Genomic DNA, 19,276 nt, shown 5'->3' with positions numbered 1-19,276 from the left:
CTTTCCTCTGCATCTGACTTCTCACAGTCCCCTCATGCTCTCATTAGCAGCCTTTCATGCGGATGGAGACAGCGATACAGGCAAGCAGTCTGAAGCTATGCTGAATAAAATGCAGAAAAGGCTCATTATAGTATCATTCAGAAAGTAATCATCCCTGCCTGAGATGTGTAAATGGCTTATCCATGGTTGCTTGATGTTCTGGTCTGTTTAAACATAGTGGTGTCTGTAGAGTGTCTCCTGAGTATGTGTGTCTGAGTACAGTCTGTGTGGTCTTAACTGACATTCTAGGCATACAAATCACATTTTAGAAGAAAACCATTTTGTTATGGCAAAAAATATATTAATTTGGGTGAGAGGCAGTATCATACAGTGTAAAGGTCTGTGGAGTCCTGGACAGATTACATATTTAGTTGGTAAGTTGTTTTTAAGTAAATACAGAGTCTACAACAAATTATTTAAATGTTAAATTATTTCAACATTCTTCTGCAAATCTCAACACACACACACACACACACACACACACACTGAGCACTCCCTCAGGGTCGTGGGGGGGGGTGCTGGAGCCTATCCCAGCAGTCTCAGTACACAGTTACATTATATTTGATTAACTTAAACAGAGTAAATTTTAAAAAAGTTCAGTATTTACTTCATCAGTCCAGAACACTTGTTTCCTAAAAGCTACTGGCTTATTTAAATATTGTTTTGGATACTTCAGATATTGACTTTTGTAATTTTTTTTTTTGTAAAGTTGCATGTAAGGTTTTTTTCTGATGACTCCATGCAGATCATAATTTGTGCAACCACCAACACCATCCTACAGGTCCTTTGCTGTCATATGGGGGTTTTGTTTTGCTGTTCTGGAAAGCATATGAGCTGTTCTGTCTAAGTTATTTTGGTGTTTCAGGCCTTGATTTCTGCACTCTCCCTTAACTGCCATTTTTATTGACATTTCAGACTGTGTACATTGGAGGAAGTGTTTGATATTTTATGTAGCTTTCTCTTTCTTTGTAGGCGTCAGTTAGCTTCATTTTCAGATCTTAAGCCAGCTACTTAGCCCATGGCTGTTGAGTGTTAGCACATGATTTAAGGAGTTAGAGAGTTGACTGCACTCTGGAATTGTCATCAGCTGACAATTTCTAATGGCAGTACTTGGTCTGCCTAACCAGTTCTTAAGAACCAATTAGGTTCTGAGACTTTATATTGGCAGGGTGTACAGATTTTGCACATGCCAAAATACTAATTTGTTGCCTCTAATTTTCTACATTAATTGAATATAAATGAACTGTGCATTAACATTTGCAACTACAGAAATCAATAGTTTACTGTAAAAGTTGTGTTTACATTGTTGCAGTTGCCAAACCTTTGCATACAACTGTATGTTTATATATGTTTATCATTTTTTGCTTACGTTCATGGTTAGACTGCACTCATATAGATACAAACACAAACACACATATATACACACACACACACACACACACACCCACACACCCACACACACACACACACACACTCACACACACACACTCACAGGAGACAAGACAAACAATGCGGGGAGACTGTCAGATGTTTAATCCATTCAATACAGGATTGTTCACTCAGTGCAAGTGCCAAAGAACAAGATTTCAGTCAATAGCGTTTGCTCTTTATGTACAAGTTGAGCTGTGGTCTAAACAGGCAGGACACAAACAGCGCGTCTCCAGTCTTGGGCGGTGGGTGGGCAGGCAAGGATACCATTTACATAGGGTTTTAAGGACCTAATTTGTGGATGATACACAGGCCATCCAAGTCAGCAGCAAAAGAAACAGAAAACAAAAGTATAAACAGTGAACATAAAAAAAATGGATGCCAAAGCGAACAAACAAATGAAACAGAAGTGGGCTAAAACATGATGGGAGGACTGTTGATTTCTTCATTCAAATAACCACAAAATAAGTAAATTAACAACATTGTATATAGATTTATATTTATATATCTAAAGTGCATTATGGTACAAAAATATAGAAGGTCAGCAGCACCTTGATACATTTACAAAATAAATACACCATTCCAACAAAATAAATTACTGCAAATCTGACACTGATAATTGGCATAGTTCTAACAAAAAATATATATAAAATAAAAAGAAAAAAAAAAAAGAAGAAGCAAAGTATTCACAAAGATCAAAATCTGTAGCCCCACAGAGCACTGAATAATGTTTTATCATTATCTTTTATTATTCATTTACCACTAGTCTGGTGAATATTTACAAACAATAAATATTTCCCTAACATTTTCCAAATAATCACTATTACAGTGAGTACTGCAACATGAGCATTTAGGTGTCCATTTCAAAATGTCCTTAACGATCTGAAAGACAAAAAAAGAATACAGTGGCGATTAGTTTCACAGTCACTGCTGTGTTGCTTTGTTCACAATAAGGAACTCATTGCTTAGTAATACACAATAGTTGCCACATCATAAAAATAAGTCATGCTTGTTTGAAACATGTCAACAAAAAAAACAACCCCTTATCGCATATGTGTGTGTGTGTGTGTGTGTGTGTGTGTGTGTGTGCATGTGTTCAAGCATATACACTACTGTGCAAAAGTTTTAGGCACTTGAGGTTAATATATTTTAAAAGCTATTTAATTGGATAGTTTTAAATTTCTCAAAACAGCACTAGCATTAGAATAAGTATTATTTTTTTGACTTTCAACGTTTGTTTAACCATTTCCGAACCACTGGCCATGGCAGCTCCACTGTATTTGTAGTTATCATCCAATACCTGTTTAGCTAATAAATAGTTCATTAAGGTAAATCACACTTACTGCTGAGATACATGGTTTTAGCTTAGGTGTTTGAGACTTTTGGTTTGCTTGCACATGCATTTTCTTTTTAATGTATGTGTGTGGTATGTTCATGCCTCATTGTTTCCCAAGGGCAAAGTGAAAGGGTGGGGGGGGGGGGGGTCTGCACATGTGTTCACAATTATGCAAATAGCTTGCTGTTCTGTTGTGCGAAACCATAGAGAAGCAAGTGGGGAAAGTGGTTGTGTGTGAATTACTCAATAAAGCAAGTATTATAATTTTAGTTATGAGAGTGAGTGAAGTGTGGCCTCATCACTGTTAAAAGAATAATTGTAATTATTTGTGATGTGTCCCTGGATGAGATGTAAACAGAATGTTTTCAAGTGTGTGAGCAAAGATAAGAACAGATAAGAAACTCATTTTTTACCGTTGTCAGAGACTGACAGTGTTCTAGTGCAGCACTCCTCGCAGGCCCGCAAGTGGCCGCCACTCCAGGTGGAGACCGCTGCCCAGCTCGTCCACCAGTGCCCAGCTCAGTGAACGGGCTCTTCGTTTCCTCTTCTCACCTTCTCTCCTCTTCCCTGTACGCCCTTTCTTCTTCTTCTTCCCGCCCACCTTTATGGCACTATCTTTGTATGGCTGAGACTTGTTGGTCTCCTGTGGCAGGTTGGTGCCTTCCTCATCATCCACGTTGAAGCTGATTGGCAGGTTTTTGGTGCCGCCAGCAGGCTTTGGGTGGACAGTGCCAGGGCTTACACTGATGCCGACGCCCAGTGGAATACCGACATTCACAGCCCCGCCCCCACCGCCACTGACCCCACCCCTCTGTTGCACATCACGGATGTCAGCTGTGTGGACTTCTTGCAGCAGTTCATGCAGCCACAGGCGCCTCTTAAAATCTTGCAGTGTCCGACCCTTGTCATGCATCAGCTGGGCATGGGTTACTGACCTCTTCCTAAGCGAGGGAGAAAGAGAGCGATTCAGTTAAATGACTTTGTAAAATTGACTGTTGTCTATGAGAAGAGTACAACTGCGTCAATCAGTTTGATTAGGCAATTAAATCACTAGTAGTTAGTTGATGCTTAATTAAATGAATAATTATTAGTTGTAGCCATAGAGGCAGGTGACACTGATGTGTGGCATTTTAGCAAACATCCTCTTTGCGTATGTCTCGTTTCCAATAATTGTAAACCGACCCAAAACACAACCATGCTCTCCCCTAGTTAATGTTACCGAACATTGATGATCAACCCTGCGCCAAATTTCCCCACCTTTTCAAAGCAGCAAGACCTTGTGAAACCAAATCCTGGGCCCAGGCCTTGCTCATTTTGCATATCCCCAAAAGACTCAACCGTTCCAGATCCCTGCATCTAACCAAAATAAATCACTGAGTGATAATGTGAAACACCTTCAAAGAAGTCACTGTGCCGTGGAACTACTGGTCAGGGGGTCCAGACGTTTTTAACTGTTTTTAGAGACACTTCCATGGTTGACTGTCTTTTAAACATAGTACATCAGAACTGTCTTAAGCTGTACATTCCTGTGCAACAGCAAAAGCCAGGAATTACACTGGACCATTCATTGTAGGAAAGATGATTAAAATGTTGACAGGCAGCCTAAACTCTTTTTGCTGTAATTCTAATTAATGGTGCCACTGGGTCCTACTTTAAATCATTTGGGGGTCCAAGTGCCTTTACCTTTGACAGTTGACAGTTTCTGCAGTCAAAAAGCCCTCTGCTATCGTATGCAGTTTTGGATACTGGGCGCACAGTCCAAGTGTCTTGAAACAATTACACATATCACAGAGCTTGTGTCTTGAATGTGCCAAAGTAAAGCATAATTCAGTGCTATTTCAAAATATTCACTCTTTCACTCTTGAGAGAGTGGTGGTGGGTCTGAGACCCACTTTTCGCAGCTGCTGGGGAGGAATAGCAATGCATGCACCAGAATAACCAGCAGGTGGCAGTAGAGTATATCAGTAAAGAGTTGGTCACATCAGGACAAGTTCAGTCATGCCTTAGTAAAGATTTTCACTGTTGTATTGGTAAGGAACTGCCACTTTCCTTATTATTTTATATGTAAGAACACATGTTTTTGCTTAATGTTGTCTATGACCATTGTCTGTAAAATTGCTCATTTGTGTTTTGTGTAGGATGTAATAAGCTGATTCCATCGTCCAAAAAACTTGTACCTTGCTGCCTTCTGCGGTATCAATACTTCAAAGGCCAGTATTACATTTAACATGTAACATTTAATAAGATTTAATGACAAATGATATGTTGTTCAGCTCTGCGTTAAACTCACTGAAGCTAGCTCAGTAGAGCTCAACAGGTAGGTGCAAGCCCTGTTTGTCTGACCCATAAAACTCAATCTGTATATCAAGCAACGGAATTTGTAACGCTGCTGCAAATATTACCATTTTTCCGTTCCGTTAAACTGATCTGTGAGAGAATTTCCCTGCCAGGCATTTGGAGATGAGTTTTCCTTTCTTTGGAAAGTCCATTTATCCCCCTCCTGCGACTCCTAAATAATGCGTTGTGTCCTAGCCTGATGTGTGCTGGTTGAGGAAAAAGCTTCTCACTTTTGTCACTCCTCATTATTTTGACCATATATTCGGAGAGATTTATGAGTGAGATATTGCCCTGAGAGTGCAAATCGCTCCCATAAAAGCCGAAAGCCAGTTGCGCTGTGTGCACAGATAAGCTAACAGACAGGCATAAAATGACAAGGCGAAGGTAAAAGTGAAACATTGGAGCGCTGTAAGGAAGCACACACAAGAAGGCCTTGTTCTGGAGCTCGGATTAAAGAGAGCCCCCAGTGCAGGGCTCATGGACATTGGAGCACTGCATTACACAGAAGACTGCAAATATACAACCCTGACCTTAGGTCAGGTTCCTATAGTTTTATATGCTTCTCTTGATACGTTGCGGATAGATATATGATATTTGTTGAATATTTTCTTGCGGAGTGGTATGTGATATTTGTTGAAATATTTTTCGTGGTGTAGTAAAGGTAATGGTGCTTGGTCAGGTCTGGAAATTCCAAAACCAGATCAGGTACTTCAGAGGACCTGGACTAGAACTGCATCAAAGCTCTGCTGTGCGTTGTCCGAATGTGGTAGCGCTGAAGAAACGTATGACTGAAGGAAATTCAAGCGAAAGCTCCCAGCGAAGGAGGAGGAAGGTTCTCTAAAATGAGAGACCAAGCAGGTTGTACAAAATGAGTGGGTGAGGGTGAAAGAGTGAGTGGTAGAGAGAGAAAAGCTCCTTTAAAAGGAGAGACCAAGTATATCATCCAAAGTGATAGAGTGAGAAAGGGAATAACAGAAAGAAAAGTTGATCTGTCCTGAGAAACAAAGCAGATCATACAAAATGAGTGAGCGAGAAAGAATGAACGAAAGAGTCTGTAGAAAGTACGAGCATCGAGTCAGCTGTGGCAGTGGGGTTGGAGAAGTGTGTTATCATTTCTAAATTGTATGTTGGATCAGCCTGGGATTTCATGCTGGGCTGCATATTGTTCTGCAGTTCCTTTGCACTAATGCCAAACACAGCCAGAACTATCACGGGTCTGCTCGCGAACATTATCCACTCATCTGTTAAACAAAAGTTCATGATGACAAGTAACCAATTATTTTGAGCTGACACATATGTCAGCTTGCATGGGATGTACAGTTAAGTCATGTAGAGCAGGAAATCTGGTCTGAAATCTTTAGTTAGGTACGTTTTTACAGGATTAAATATCTTCTTACAAGCATGCATGAAAAATGGAATAAGTAATTGCATGAGAAAATATGTTTCTTAATTTGAGTCTTGCATTTGCACTTTCAAAATGAGTTTCTCAAAACCTTAATTTCATTTTTTTTTTCAGTTGGTGGAGCACCTAATTAAATAATGATTTATACAGATGTAACTATTCATTAACATGTATTTTTATCCTGGCTCTTGTAATGGTGCCAAGAGAGAATCTAATACGAATGTGACTTCAGATATTTCTTGTAAAACACCTTGCTTTGTTTTTAAGATCCGTTCAAATGTTTCCCAAGGCACAGTCAGAGCGAGAGGGGAAGATGGAAAGTGACAAATGAAAAGGTCACTGCACGGCACCTGTCCAGCTGTTGCCTTTTGACCCATCTGAAGGTATGAAGATGTTTATCTTTGTTGGTTTAAAGTACCCCAGCGCAGACCTTCGCCACAATGCATGTGCTTTCAGAAAACACCTTTCTGGCTCATGTGTTTGATCTTTGCTGGCTGACTTGGCGCAGAGCCACTTTAAACTCCAGTAGGAGGCATTGTGCTTAATGGCAGATTGTCAACTCCATGGACTTGTCAGCATTAGCTTGTTATAAATGGTGAACGCCCTTTTGGATGTTTTGTGAGCTCGTATGTAGATAAAAGATCTTGAGTGGATTCTGCTGAAAGAGGACCTGTGTTGTTTGGATCCAGTTGACGCTAACGTGATACTTTAATATCCTTTGTGTGAACGAGAGTTCAGTCTATTAGAGATATTATCAGGAAGAAAGGCCAAAACATTCAGCTCATCAGATTACATTAGACAAAACTGAATCACTAAATGTACTGACATTTACTGGTTAGATATGACTGTCCTGACAGTGATTGCTACTGGTTAATCGATACAGTAGTAAGTATTTGTGTAATATTTCCACTAAAGAATAGCTTGCTGACTGTGGGTGGCAGAATTATGAGAAAACATCTCGCTTTTCTGGCAGTACTAAAGCTCAGAGGTCAAAGATCATATGACACATCACATCCTTGGCAACTAGACACAGGCCATTAAACAGCAAAACAAATGGTCAGCCCAATGGACTCATCCAAAACATCCCCAAAAGCCAGTCTCCAGACTCTATTCCCAACAAACAAACACATTTGAAAGTCGGTTGGTTATATGGGAGTTGAGACCACACGCACACACACACACACACACACACACAGACACACAAACACAGACATATGAATCAGTCCTGAGCCGTGTCCTGCATCAACACTACAGTTCCTACAGATCCTCCCTGTAGAGCTTTGACTGTGAAAGCAACCTCAGTCAGAGCACTCAGTGGAGCTAGGGAGAAGATTGAGTCTGCTGTGGCCCAACAGTAAGCGTATGTCTCGATTTCTTCATGCAGAAAGCTGGCTGTATTGTCCCAACAAGTACATCCAAAACTATCTTAGATGGGATTCTGTCTGTTCTTTATTAATTTGATCACTGTCAAAAGAAAACTTTCTCCATTTGAAAAAACACAAGCTTCCCTTTGCGTTATGTGAACATTTCATGACAAATGCACGAATAGAGAATGCAGAGTTACTTCAATAAAGAAGTACGCTGGCAATGTTTTTTCCTTCTATAAAATGAGACCATTGGAGATAAAAAGGTTTTCTAATGACAGTGAAATGCACTTTTATGAGACACATTTAAAACAGAGAGCTGACTGTGTGGAATACTGACAGCATGAGCAAAACTCGGGGAAATTTACAGGATGCCCTACTGGGCAGGGAGATGTTCGCTCACATACAAACACTGTCGCTCTTTTCTCTCACCCTCTGTCTTTGGCACACACAACCTTTCTCAGATACACAAGTCTCAACAAGCACTCACATGCTTTCACACACCCTCAGTCCATTTCTCACTGGCTCACTATCTCTTCATTAAAAGGCTACTGGACGGTCGGCCCGTCACTGGCAGGGTCGAGGAGTGCACAAACATTGCGGGAGATTAGCTTTCCAAAGGGAACAGCTCTCTAGAACCGTGTTTTGCATCCTGGGCCCTGCTCAGGGGTGCGCAGAACTTGAAAGCGCGTTTGCTCGGATAGGCATAATATGCTCCAGCAGGAGAACCCGTTTAGTTTGGGCCACCGCCTAGCCCAGCATCAGCACTCTCTCTCTCTCTCTCTCTCTCTCTCTCTCTCTCTCTCTCTCTCTCCCTCTCTCTCTCCCTCTCTGTCTCTCTCTCTCTCATTTTGTCACTCTCTTACCCCTCACCTCTAGTGCTCTTGGTAATCCTCCTTACTCTGTCAGAGAGTGGAACCCTTGTAACACAGAGTCATAAGAGTCACAGGGTGGACTAACAGGAAAAACAGTGGGAAATGGACAGTTGTCTCAGTGAAAAATGGACTGAATGCCTGACAAACTGTGAAGAGGCTGATCAGAGAGACTGGAGGGGTAGAGGGTGGTGTCAGCGCTCCATCAGGGTGAGCATTCCCCTCCCCCTTCTCTAAGCAAACACACAGGTGGGCGCTAACTATCAAAACAGCTCCCGGCACGATCTCCAAATGAGCACATTTTCCAACCCTGTGAGAGCCAACTACCTTTTTTCCCTACCACACAGCATGTGATTCAAATAATAATATTAATAATAATATAATGATAATTAAATGTTGTTGCTATTATTATTTGTATTATTATTAGTAGTATTATTGTGTGTATAATATTGTTATATTATTAAAATGGTATAGTATATTGTTATGTTATATTGATATATTTAAAAAATGGTGTGTCTCTTTAAAAAAGTGTATATATATATATATATATATATATATATATATATATACACTTTTTTAAAGAGATAAATATAAATATATATACACTTTTTTAAAAGAGATAAATAGTAAAGACTTTTCAAATGCACACAAATTAATACTATATTAGTAAGCTATAAAAATGCATTGACTTACATTCTGTTACTTAGGGCATCAATGGGCCTGCCATAGTGTGGCACAGGAGAACACAATAAGAAGACAGCCAAGCACCAGTGCTGCAGCAGCCTCCTTGAGCACAACATCCTCATGCTCCGTGTCTACAAAAAAAAAAAACACAGCACAGACATTCAGATAAAGATCAAGTCCCCCATGCTTGAGGATACTTAAAATAGGATAGGAACTAATTGACTTTCTGAGTATCTAATTTATGATCTGTAAACCAAGTAAAGGAAACGTAACTTCTGGCCATATTTGTTTATAGCAAAGTTATTTTAGGCAAATAAGTGCAGACAGACAATGGAACAATTTAGTTAAACTGCTAAATAAATGATTGTCCTCTCCCCCCCCCCCCCCCCACTAGACATGCTGCTTTCTAAAGAAGAGGAGTCGGGGAGTTCAAACTGAAAGACTGCAGCGCTCGTTTAACTCAAACCAGTCCAGCATGTTTTAGAAAGAAAAAGAAAAGAAAAAAAAAAGAATTCCGGCAAGTCCTCTGAGCCACAACAAAACTTAACAAAAAACAACTCGGCTGGTGAAACTCAACAGTTCAGAGAGGAGGAGGACCAACAGAGAGAGAGAGAGAGAGATAGAGAGAGAGAGAGAAACTTACTCTCCCCACAGCAATGTCTGTTTCTTAGAGCCTCTGCTCACTTCTGTCCTCTCAGCACAGTAAGCTCTCTCAATGTGTCCAGCCAAACTCAACCAAATTGAAGTGACCAAATAGGTGGACACCACTGGGGTCAATCCAGGTGTGATGTCCTCTTCTTCCTCTTTTTAGCAAGAAAAGATCTCACCAAACTTGGACCTAAGACTCTCCAACATGGGCCGGTTCTTCAGACATTGAACCAGTTCTTTTTTCTTATCTCCTAAAAGATCTCTTTAGAAGTTGGTGTATCAGCCAGACCAAGCTGAACACGGAAAACCAAAGCGGAGTCCGGGGGTGCTGTAATGCGAAGCGAATCAATTTGTATGGGTGCTCCAGGTGGTCTCGCAAAGGCAGTCTCTGTAGCTCTGCTGCCGGAGGCTGTGCTCCAGCCTGTTATAGAGGAGGCTGTGGGACCGGCCAGCACAGTGATGGGAAAAGTTTCAGCAACAACTGTCTGCGCAGGTTGGGAGTGAGTGAGGGAGGGGTAAGAGAGGGAGGAGAGGTGGAAAGGGAGAGAGAGGAAGAGTGGGAGGGGAGGTTATAACTTGGGGAGCCCTCACAAAGACTCAAAGACAAGCGTGTGTATTTGTCTGTGTGTGTGTGTATGTGTGTGTGTGTATGTGTGTCATTGAGCATTTGAGAAAAAAGAAAGGCAAGATGTGGCAAGAAGGTGGCGCCCAAGGAGCATTTCATCTCATCAGGCAGATATGTTTAGTGTGTCACACAAAGATAAAACAGTTGTGTATGGGAGTCTATTGTTCATACACAAAACACTGGTCTTTGGACCCCTAAAGACACACTGGAAGGAAATGCACAGCATTCCTTACACCCCAATGAGGCAATTTTTGGGCCTACAATAAACTATGCTTGGAGGCCAGAGCCTTAGGCTCAGAGACATGGCAAAGCTCATTAGAAGCAAACACATAGGGGTTGTGGGGCTATATTTCTTTATGCTCACCAGTGACTTATAGGAGAGGCAAGAGAGCTATTAATTATGTGATGTTATTTCTTTCCCACATGTTTGAGCTATTTTTTCCATTTTATTTCATGACACATGAATAACCAGCTTAGATGAGAAATGGTAACACCGTGCATTACATCAAACAGTCCTGCATTGCGACACAGATCACAGATTTTTCACAGTCTTTTACATAATAACACCCTTCAACCTGAAAGTGAAGGTTTGAGTTTACTTGATTCAAGTTTGTACATTGTTTTCACCTCAGTGAAATGTATTGCATCTAACAGTTAAAAAATAAGAACAATGAAAGACAAAATTGTGTTGATGTAAAACGGTACTTAAAAGTAAGAGACTAAACTGTACAAGTTCCTCTGAAAGATTACTTGTTACTATAAGTTATTTTTCAGGGGTTAAGAAGAAATCCATGTGCATAAGGAAAGAGAGTCATATCAAAACAAAAAATGCGACCAACAAGACAAGAATCACGCTCCACTCCTGCTTCAAATCTAAAAACATGTCCATCCTTCCACTGTGAAAACTCTGTTACAGCCTGTTACTGTGCAAGGGAAATTTGCTAATCAAACAAAGAAGCTGCTGGTGTTCTCAGACCAGTGGACTGACCCCCTCAGAATCCAGACCTTAACATCACTGAATATCATGAAAATCAGTCATTCTAACCCAAAACTGAATTTTGGAGATGAGGAAAAACATCCTTGCAGATGTCTTTAGAAAACTGAGAAGTCTTCCAAAAAGAATGCTTTACGAAACAAAAAAGAAAAGAAAGATTTAATACTAAAAGGACACATTGTAATATAGACAATATATTTTCAGGTGTTGAGGCTTTTATGTAGTTTTCTGCTAAATATGTGTTCTGCTGTTTTCCTGATACATAAAATAAACAACTTAATGGCTATTTTGTAACACACACACACATGCAAACACAAACACACACACACTCCCCAGCCACTTTATTAGGTACACCTGTTCTATTGTTTGTTAACACAAATAGCTAATCAGCCAATCACATGGCCACAACTCACTGCATTTAGGCATGTAGAGGTGGTCAAGACAACTTGCTGAAGTGCAGACCGAGCATCAGAATGGGGGAAGAAAGGGGATTTCAGTGACTTTGAACGTTGCGTGGTTGTTGGTGCCAGACGGGCTGGACTGAGTATTTCAGAAACTGCTGATCTACTGGGATTTTCACACACAACCATCTCTAGGGTCTACAGAGAACGGTCCGAAAAAGAGGAAATATCCAGTAAGCGGTCAGTTGTGTGGACGAAAATGCCTTGTTGATGTGAGAGGTCAGAGGAGAATAGGCAGACTGGTTTGAGATGATAGAAAGGCAACAGGAACTCAAATAACCAACCAAAATCTCTGAGGAACGTTTCCAACACCTTGTGGAAAGTCTGCCATGAAGAATTAAGGCAGTTCTGAAGGCAAAAGGGTCCAACCTTTTACTAGCAAGGTGCACCTATTAAAGTGGCTGGTGAGTGTGTGTGTGTGTGTATATATATATATATAAACACAGTACTATAGCAGTACTTTAAATCGTTTCCATGTCATAATAATGTACACTTGTACGTAAGCTCAGTAAATCACTTTTTTCAGTGTAAGAATGCTACAGAATGTGTTCTGACATGGAGAGTACCTGTGTAAAATTTGTACACAGAAAAAAAAACTCAGCTACACCCCACCAGGTCATCAGGTAGGGGTGTAATAGATAAGGTCTTGAGGTGTTGTGTGTAGCAATAGTGTTGCTCTCCTAGCATTAGAAGTGAGGATTAGCCTGGTCACTTCTGTGATCTTTAATCTCCATCCTGCTTTTTGTCTTTGAAACTAAGCCTGCTGACATTTTCGGCTAGTAGGAAGCTGGCTTTGTCTCCGACATCCTAATGTGATCTTGTTTGACAGCTTTTGCAGCTACCATACGCGTATGTGTGTGTGGTGTACGTGATTGAGCCCCGTCGCTGGCCTTAAAGCACTGTCGGTGGCCTTTTCAGGTGGAGGTTTAAGAACACACCGTCTCTTTCCATCACTGAAGTCCTCTGGGCTTTGATGTCACCCAAGCCTGAGCTGTGCATGCCTTGGCAGAGCCGAGTTCCACAACCCTGAGTTTAGATAAAGGCACTGTGTTGTGCTCTATTCTTATATTGCTACAAGGCTGCAATGTTCAGTGTCATTGGCCCAGGAGCCAACAGTGGTGGCATCTAAAGTGAAGTCTGGAGCCATAGCTTCATCTCATCACAACAGCCACCACTGGAAAGTGTGACCCACACAAGAGCATGGGTTCAGCTTTTACTCCTTGGGTGTCCACTTTGAATTTGGAGTCTGTGTATAAGAGGCATTCTCCTTCTTAATGTAACTCAGCTGGAGACCTAAGCACTCTGATGAGGCTTTAGCCCAAGCTCACTGTCTAACTCAGCTTAATATCCCTAATCTTTTTAAATGTTTTTTGGCCTTATTCTTTCCTGGTGTGACCCACTAAGGTAGCTTGGTTACGTTTCTGATGTTTTAGGTACTGTCAGTCATTGGGAGCATAGTGGGAGCCTTTGGGATGTTCCAAAGGTGCTGGTTTCTTAAAAAAAATGCAATCCGGGTGCACATGCAATGCAAAAGGCACAAGGATCTGAATGGAATACTGCAGGCTTACTGCTTGACACTTGTCATGTAACCTACTCTCTGGAGAACTAGCTACCCATAATATGAGTGGGCAGAAGACTTGTATTTACTTAAAACAATGTTGTCAGTAACTGTATTGTTGTATACATGCATCCAAACTGTGAGAGGCCTGTGGTCTGACTGAGAGTGAGATTTTCATGCTCAGTGCCTCAGTGACACTGCCTCAATGGTGCCTCAGTGACACTGCCTCAAACAAACTCTGTGTTTCTAGTGGGTGACTGGACTGCAGACCAAAGGATTGCTAGTTCCAGGATCCTTCATGTGACCAACCTGCCATTGTGCCCATGGGAATTTCGCCTCACCACCACTGCCCTAGGTGATTCTGCTCTGCTTGATGACTTGTGCTACTCCAAGTCTGGGAGTTGTTAAGCAGCAAAATCACAATTTGTCATTGCACAATTCACTATAACGTGTAAATTCTAACCCATATCAAAGTGCACAGTGAATGAATAATTGCGATTGCATGTTTGCTTTATTGTTTGATTTGATACTTGTACTTGACATACTAGTATTGCATTGCATATACCATACAAGAGAGAACCTTTGCTTGCATAGAGCAAGAGTCTATTCGCTGTGTCCATTACCTGTCAGACATTACCTAAGATTTACTGTCTGGTCTTAGTGACCAGACATGATGAAAACCTGGAGCCCCTCTTCCTCAGTACACATTGAGCAACGTCATTGTTTCATTATGTCAGTGTGGCATATTTAGCCAAACGGCTGACTTTCATCTGTAGTGCTTGTAGTTTTCATCTCCTCCTCACTCCGGCTTTAATCAGCGGACTGGAGTAGCTAGTCTGATCCACCCATCATCAGACCCAATAATCCAATGGTGCTGAGTGTTTGTCTGAGATTATATCCTTGCCTTCTTCGAAACGTTTGGCTAATGTCCTAGACTGGCTCCAGCTCACAGCATTCTCCAAACAACTTCAGCACGCCATGAAAGGGAGTCACTCATTTGCCTACTGAGTAGAATTCTTTACACAGGAGTTTTGGAGGCCCAAATGCCTTCACAGCAGTGCAGAGGGTTCATTCTCATTTAATATGAAAGATTTCAGACATTCTAATTATTGTCCTTCAAACACGATCGGGACTAAAATAGCCTGTAAAGCTAGTATAGCTGTTGTGTATTCTGATTTTTTTTTAAGTTAACCCATAGAAGTCATGGTTATCACCATCAATAATTAAAACATATTTTAATTGGGTATTAATCATTTCTCACTCATTAAAACAAGCAGAGAAATCCTTTCGATAGTGTACTTCTAATCAGTATCCTATTTGTTTGTACATAGAAGAAAAGCTGTGCATACAGACTTAAAAGAAAAAATCTTTTGTCTTTTTCCATGTTTTTTTTTTTTTTTTAGGCTTCACATTTAAAAAAAAAAGAGGAAAAAAGCGCAAACTCAAACTTGTTAATACAGAATGTAAATCAAAGAGTAATTAATTACATTATTATATAAATAATAAACAATGCTCATGTTTTTACATTTAACTAGCATAGCAGAATGACAGTAATAAAGACCTGCCTTTATCTGCAATTATTCATTTCTCCTCTGCTTTCCCAGAAACATGAGTCACTTTGATCCGGTACAGATTACAAAAATGACATAAATTGATTTTCACGGCTGTCTTTTATATTAGCATCCCACCCACAGGCACATCAAGAGAATTCTAAGAATTCCTTGTAGCTGGAGTTGCCAGCGCACACAGCAGACATGCTCACTCAGCGCTGCCCCAGGTGCCTTTAAAACATTACAGGGCTTTCAGTTACACAGGCCTTTAAGTGGGTCTTTAAGTATATCCACTTTAAAAGGACTTCATATCTGTCTTATGAATTCTTTTGAACCAAATACGCATGCTTATTTGTTCTTGTTTACCACTGCAGGAGAACAATTCCTGATTGTGCTCTCATCAACTTTCTAACAAAGCGTCTTTTGAAAAGAGATGCTTGAGGCATTGGAATATGTTGCAGGCTCCTGCTTTCAAGATAATGATTCACATCCATCCAGCCCTGCAGAGCTGCGTTTGGGTCCTTACAAAGGTATTTACAAAATAAGTAAATTGCAGCCTATCGCAGATGGCATCAGTCACTGGCTGTTGGTCGGCATGTGTTCTTTATGTATGTAATTCACCTGAATGCTGCTGTATTTCTCCTTCTTTTTTTCACATACTCACTCATTAGTGTGTAATAACAAACAGGCTGTTCTCCTCACCCAGAAGCTGCTGTCATTTTATTGCAGAGCCTCATTCAGATGATAAAAGATTTGCCCTAAGAACAGCAGTGGAGTGCAAATTAGTGCAGTCGCTGCCATTTTACTGCCTCTTTTGCTCTCTGGGATAGTTTCCGCAGAGAGCTTTAGTCTCCACATGATGTACTTAAAGCTGCAGCTCACTCGTCTACCTCCAGTCTACCTGTCACAGTCTACGGCCCATGTGGTCCTCCCCCCTCCACTTATATAAGGCTTTTCACGTTCGCTAGGAAAAAAAGACCTCATTCGAAGCCACTAAAAAGTCTACTTTACCTGCATATAAACAGGTGAAAAAAGTCTTTCCTGGCAAGCTGTAGTCAGTGGGGACTGAGCCAGGAAAGCTGTTTTAGCTTCATCGAAAATTGCTGCCTTTTGGCAGGGTGAAGTATACACAAAACAAATGTCTACTTTTAATCTAACAAGTCTTTTTCCTCTTTCATCTCGCTCTCTTTTTCTCTCACTCTCTTTCTCACTCTCTCTCACTCTCTTTCTCTTGCTCAGTCACTGTCCTTCTGTCTGTGGTGCTGTCTCTCTCTCTCTCTCTCTCTCTCTCTCTTTCTTGTGCTCTCTCTGTCTCTTTCTTTCTCCGTCTCTTTCAACACTGATACTACCTCTTTATCTCACTTTCCCTGGCTAACTCTCAACGCTGGTGCTGTCTCTCTCATCACTGGCACTGTCTCTCTATCTCACTCCCCAACATGTGCTGTCTCTTATTCTCTTTCTCTGTCTGTCGGTCTCTCTCGCTTTCTCGCTTAACTCTGCTGCTGTCTGTCTTACTGTGAACACAAGTGTTGTCTCTCTGTCTCACTCTCCCAACACTGGTGCTGTTCCTCTTAACACTGGTACTGTCTCTCTCTCTCTCTCTCTCTCTCTCTCTCTCTCAGCACTGGTGCTGTCGCTCTGTCTAAACACTGGTCCTGTCTTTCTCTTCCTGCACGGGCACTATGCTCTTTTAACAAAGATGAGAACACAGAAGGCTCCCTCCACATCTGTAGCGCATGAGTCTGCTTTGGGAATATTCTGCATTTGTTCCATGTCACCAATGAGGAAATTCATTTCCTCCAAGACTGCTCTTGGCTCCTTTTCTGGGAGCATTGTCTTTTGCTATTTCATTCTTATGGCTCTCCTTTTTTTTTTTTAGAAGTTTATACAGTTGACATAAAAACAAATGTGTTTGTGTTTTCAATTTAACACAAAAGAGTTTTTTTTCCGTATTAATGAACGTTTTCATATGTTTTTTTATTTTGCTATCAGAGGCAGCCTGATTTTAATAACCACGACCAGAATTGCTATCCATATTAATCAAGATCAGTAAGTTATAGCCCATCAGTTAATGTCCTCAGCCAGTGTGTGCGTGTGTGTGTGTGTGTGAGTGAGAGAGAAAGAGAGAGAGAAAGAACTCTCCATGTGCGACGTCTGTCTGTCTGACTTTTGATGAGTTTTTCTGGCAGGCATTAGGCTCTGGGTGTGTGCTGAGCAATAGACTAGCACAGCACATATGGACCAACTCAGCTCTCTGCCCTGCACATAATTAGAGAAAACTGCATTCTCCTTTGTCAAACACTGGAGGAGAGGGGAGTTCACCCTGAATTTGGGGATGAAGAATTGCCTTTTGCTCCACACTGACAAGATGTGAGCAGTTTGAAAATTGAAGTCCCCCGGATGTAGCATTCATCTGCCTTGTCACTGACAGCCAGTGAGTGCAAACGTATTGATTTAGTTTCATCACTATCGCAACCATGTTTAAACACAGAACAACAATATCTTCTCAAACAACTGGAGAGGTACATGCTCTACAGAAAGACTTTTTTGTTCCATGTTTACTTTGACAATGTGGCACACATCCCTTAATCAGCCCCTTCTGTTGAACAAGGTAACAATAACACTTTTAGAAAGTGGTAAAGTTAGCAATAACACACTCAAAGGCTGCTGTACCCCACCTAAATAACCTCAAGGGTGAAGTCCTGTCACTTAAGACATAAATTGCCTTTCGCGGCTGTTGGAACAAAACCTCATATCTCCATTGTTGCCCTTTTTTTAGATTTTAACATAATAAGAAAGTACTTGTCCCTTTCTTGTCCCCTTGTTTCCCTTTACATTGTGTGTAAATTTCATGATGAATGGGCCAACAGAAATGAGCCAAAATTACTTGGAAATCTCTGGTTCCTTTGACTTAGAATAAAAAAAAAATAGAGTATGTTTTTTTCCTTCTCCTGTAAAGGTCCCATTTTGGAGATACAAGGTTTTGATCCTACAACAGTGCTATGTTCCACAAAAGGAGAGTAGTCATAACATCACATGTTTTAGTCAGAAAAATCATTTTAAGGTTAATGAACGTTCTAATAGTATATAGTAAGATCCATTTATACTCACTCTTGTGATGTTCAGCCGATGTTTTTTCCAAAAGGTTTTATCAGTCCACCAGGATAATTTCTGAGCCTTTCAGTAAAATATAACTCTGTAGTTTTATCCTGATCTCCAAGTTTGTTTAGCTTACAGCCAGGGAAGATATCACAGCAGCTGTAAACTTGCTTGAAGTCTGCCTGGACTAGCCGAGAACTTCTGCTCCTACTTGTACAGCAAGTTGAATTTTCAAAATATATATACACAAGGTTAAGCCCCGCTGCTGACATCACTAGAAAGTCATCATCACTGCCTCACAGTAATACAAAACATGCTGCATATGCAATTAGAGGATGCACTTACTCACACACTCCCCCTCCTTTGCGTGCGCTCGCACACACACACACTCACATACCCACAGACACAAATGCACACTTACATTGTGGGTTGTGTCTAATGCCATCCCAAAAGAACCTGTTGTGTGTGAGTTTTCCCTTTTTAAAGCAAAAAATCACATTGGTATGTTTTTATGTGTTTCACACCACACACATGCATGCACACACACATTTTTCCCAGAAGGCTGCCCCACCACATCACTGGGGTGCTCCAGTATGAACACCCCCCCACAGCCTAGACCTGATATTCCACACGACAAATGACTGTTATTACAGAGGCTTAAATGCTACATAAACTGTGTCTGGGGTGCATTAATATTATCATTTAAAAGCCAAACATGAAAAAAAGAAAACGGCGCGGGGAGACAGTGGCGTCCGGCTCTTTCTATTTTGTCTCTCTCTGAGCAGAAACAGTGTGCAGCTATGGTGCTAATTAACCCCTCAAAGCCTACAGAATAATTGATGGATCCAGTTCCTCACCTTTATATTGACATGCCTTACT

General features: G+C 41.0%; 1 protein-coding gene across 2 annotated transcripts; it reads right to left on the bottom strand.

Annotated features, from left to right (window-relative positions):
* Positions 1–1,557: 1,557 nt before the first annotated feature.
* Positions 1,558–18,594, bottom strand: pthlha (parathyroid hormone-like hormone a). Of its 2 annotated transcripts, none has more exons than XM_017715729.2 (4): positions 18,410–18,594; positions 9,472–9,593; positions 3,217–3,744; positions 1,558–2,349 (listed from the first exon to the last, which is right to left on the bottom strand). In XM_017715729.2, the coding sequence occupies exons 2-3, from the start codon at positions 9,582–9,584 to the stop codon at positions 3,240–3,242; spliced, it is 618 nt and encodes a 205-aa protein (XP_017571218.1). In that variant the 5' UTR covers positions 9,585–9,593; positions 18,410–18,594; the 3' UTR covers positions 1,558–2,349; positions 3,217–3,239. The 2 variants fall into 2 exon arrangements, with proteins under 2 accessions (XP_017571218.1, XP_017571217.1); XM_017715728.2 differs by lacking the exon at positions 18,410–18,594 and adding an exon at positions 10,106–10,590.
* Between the last annotated feature and the right edge of the window lie 682 nt (positions 18,595–19,276).

This window comes from Pygocentrus nattereri, chromosome 11 (assembly GCF_015220715.1).
Source record: "Pygocentrus nattereri isolate fPygNat1 chromosome 11, fPygNat1.pri, whole genome shotgun sequence".
NCBI classification, from domain to species: domain Eukaryota; kingdom Metazoa; phylum Chordata; class Actinopteri; order Characiformes; family Serrasalmidae; genus Pygocentrus; species Pygocentrus nattereri.
Note: the sequence above shows the minus strand (reverse complement) of the source record. Positions and strands in the feature narration are given on the sequence as shown.

Excerpts from the sequence above, each read along its gene's own strand:
- pthlha (XM_017715729.2), bottom strand. The coding sequence starts at position 9,584 with ATGAGGATGTTGTGCTCAAGGAGGCTGCTGCAGCACTGGTGCTTGGCT. Across the intron at positions 3,745-9,471 it reads GATGCCCTAAGTAACAGAAT|GAAGAGGTCAGTAACCCATG; the intron begins GTAAGTCAATGC and ends TCCCTCGCTTAG.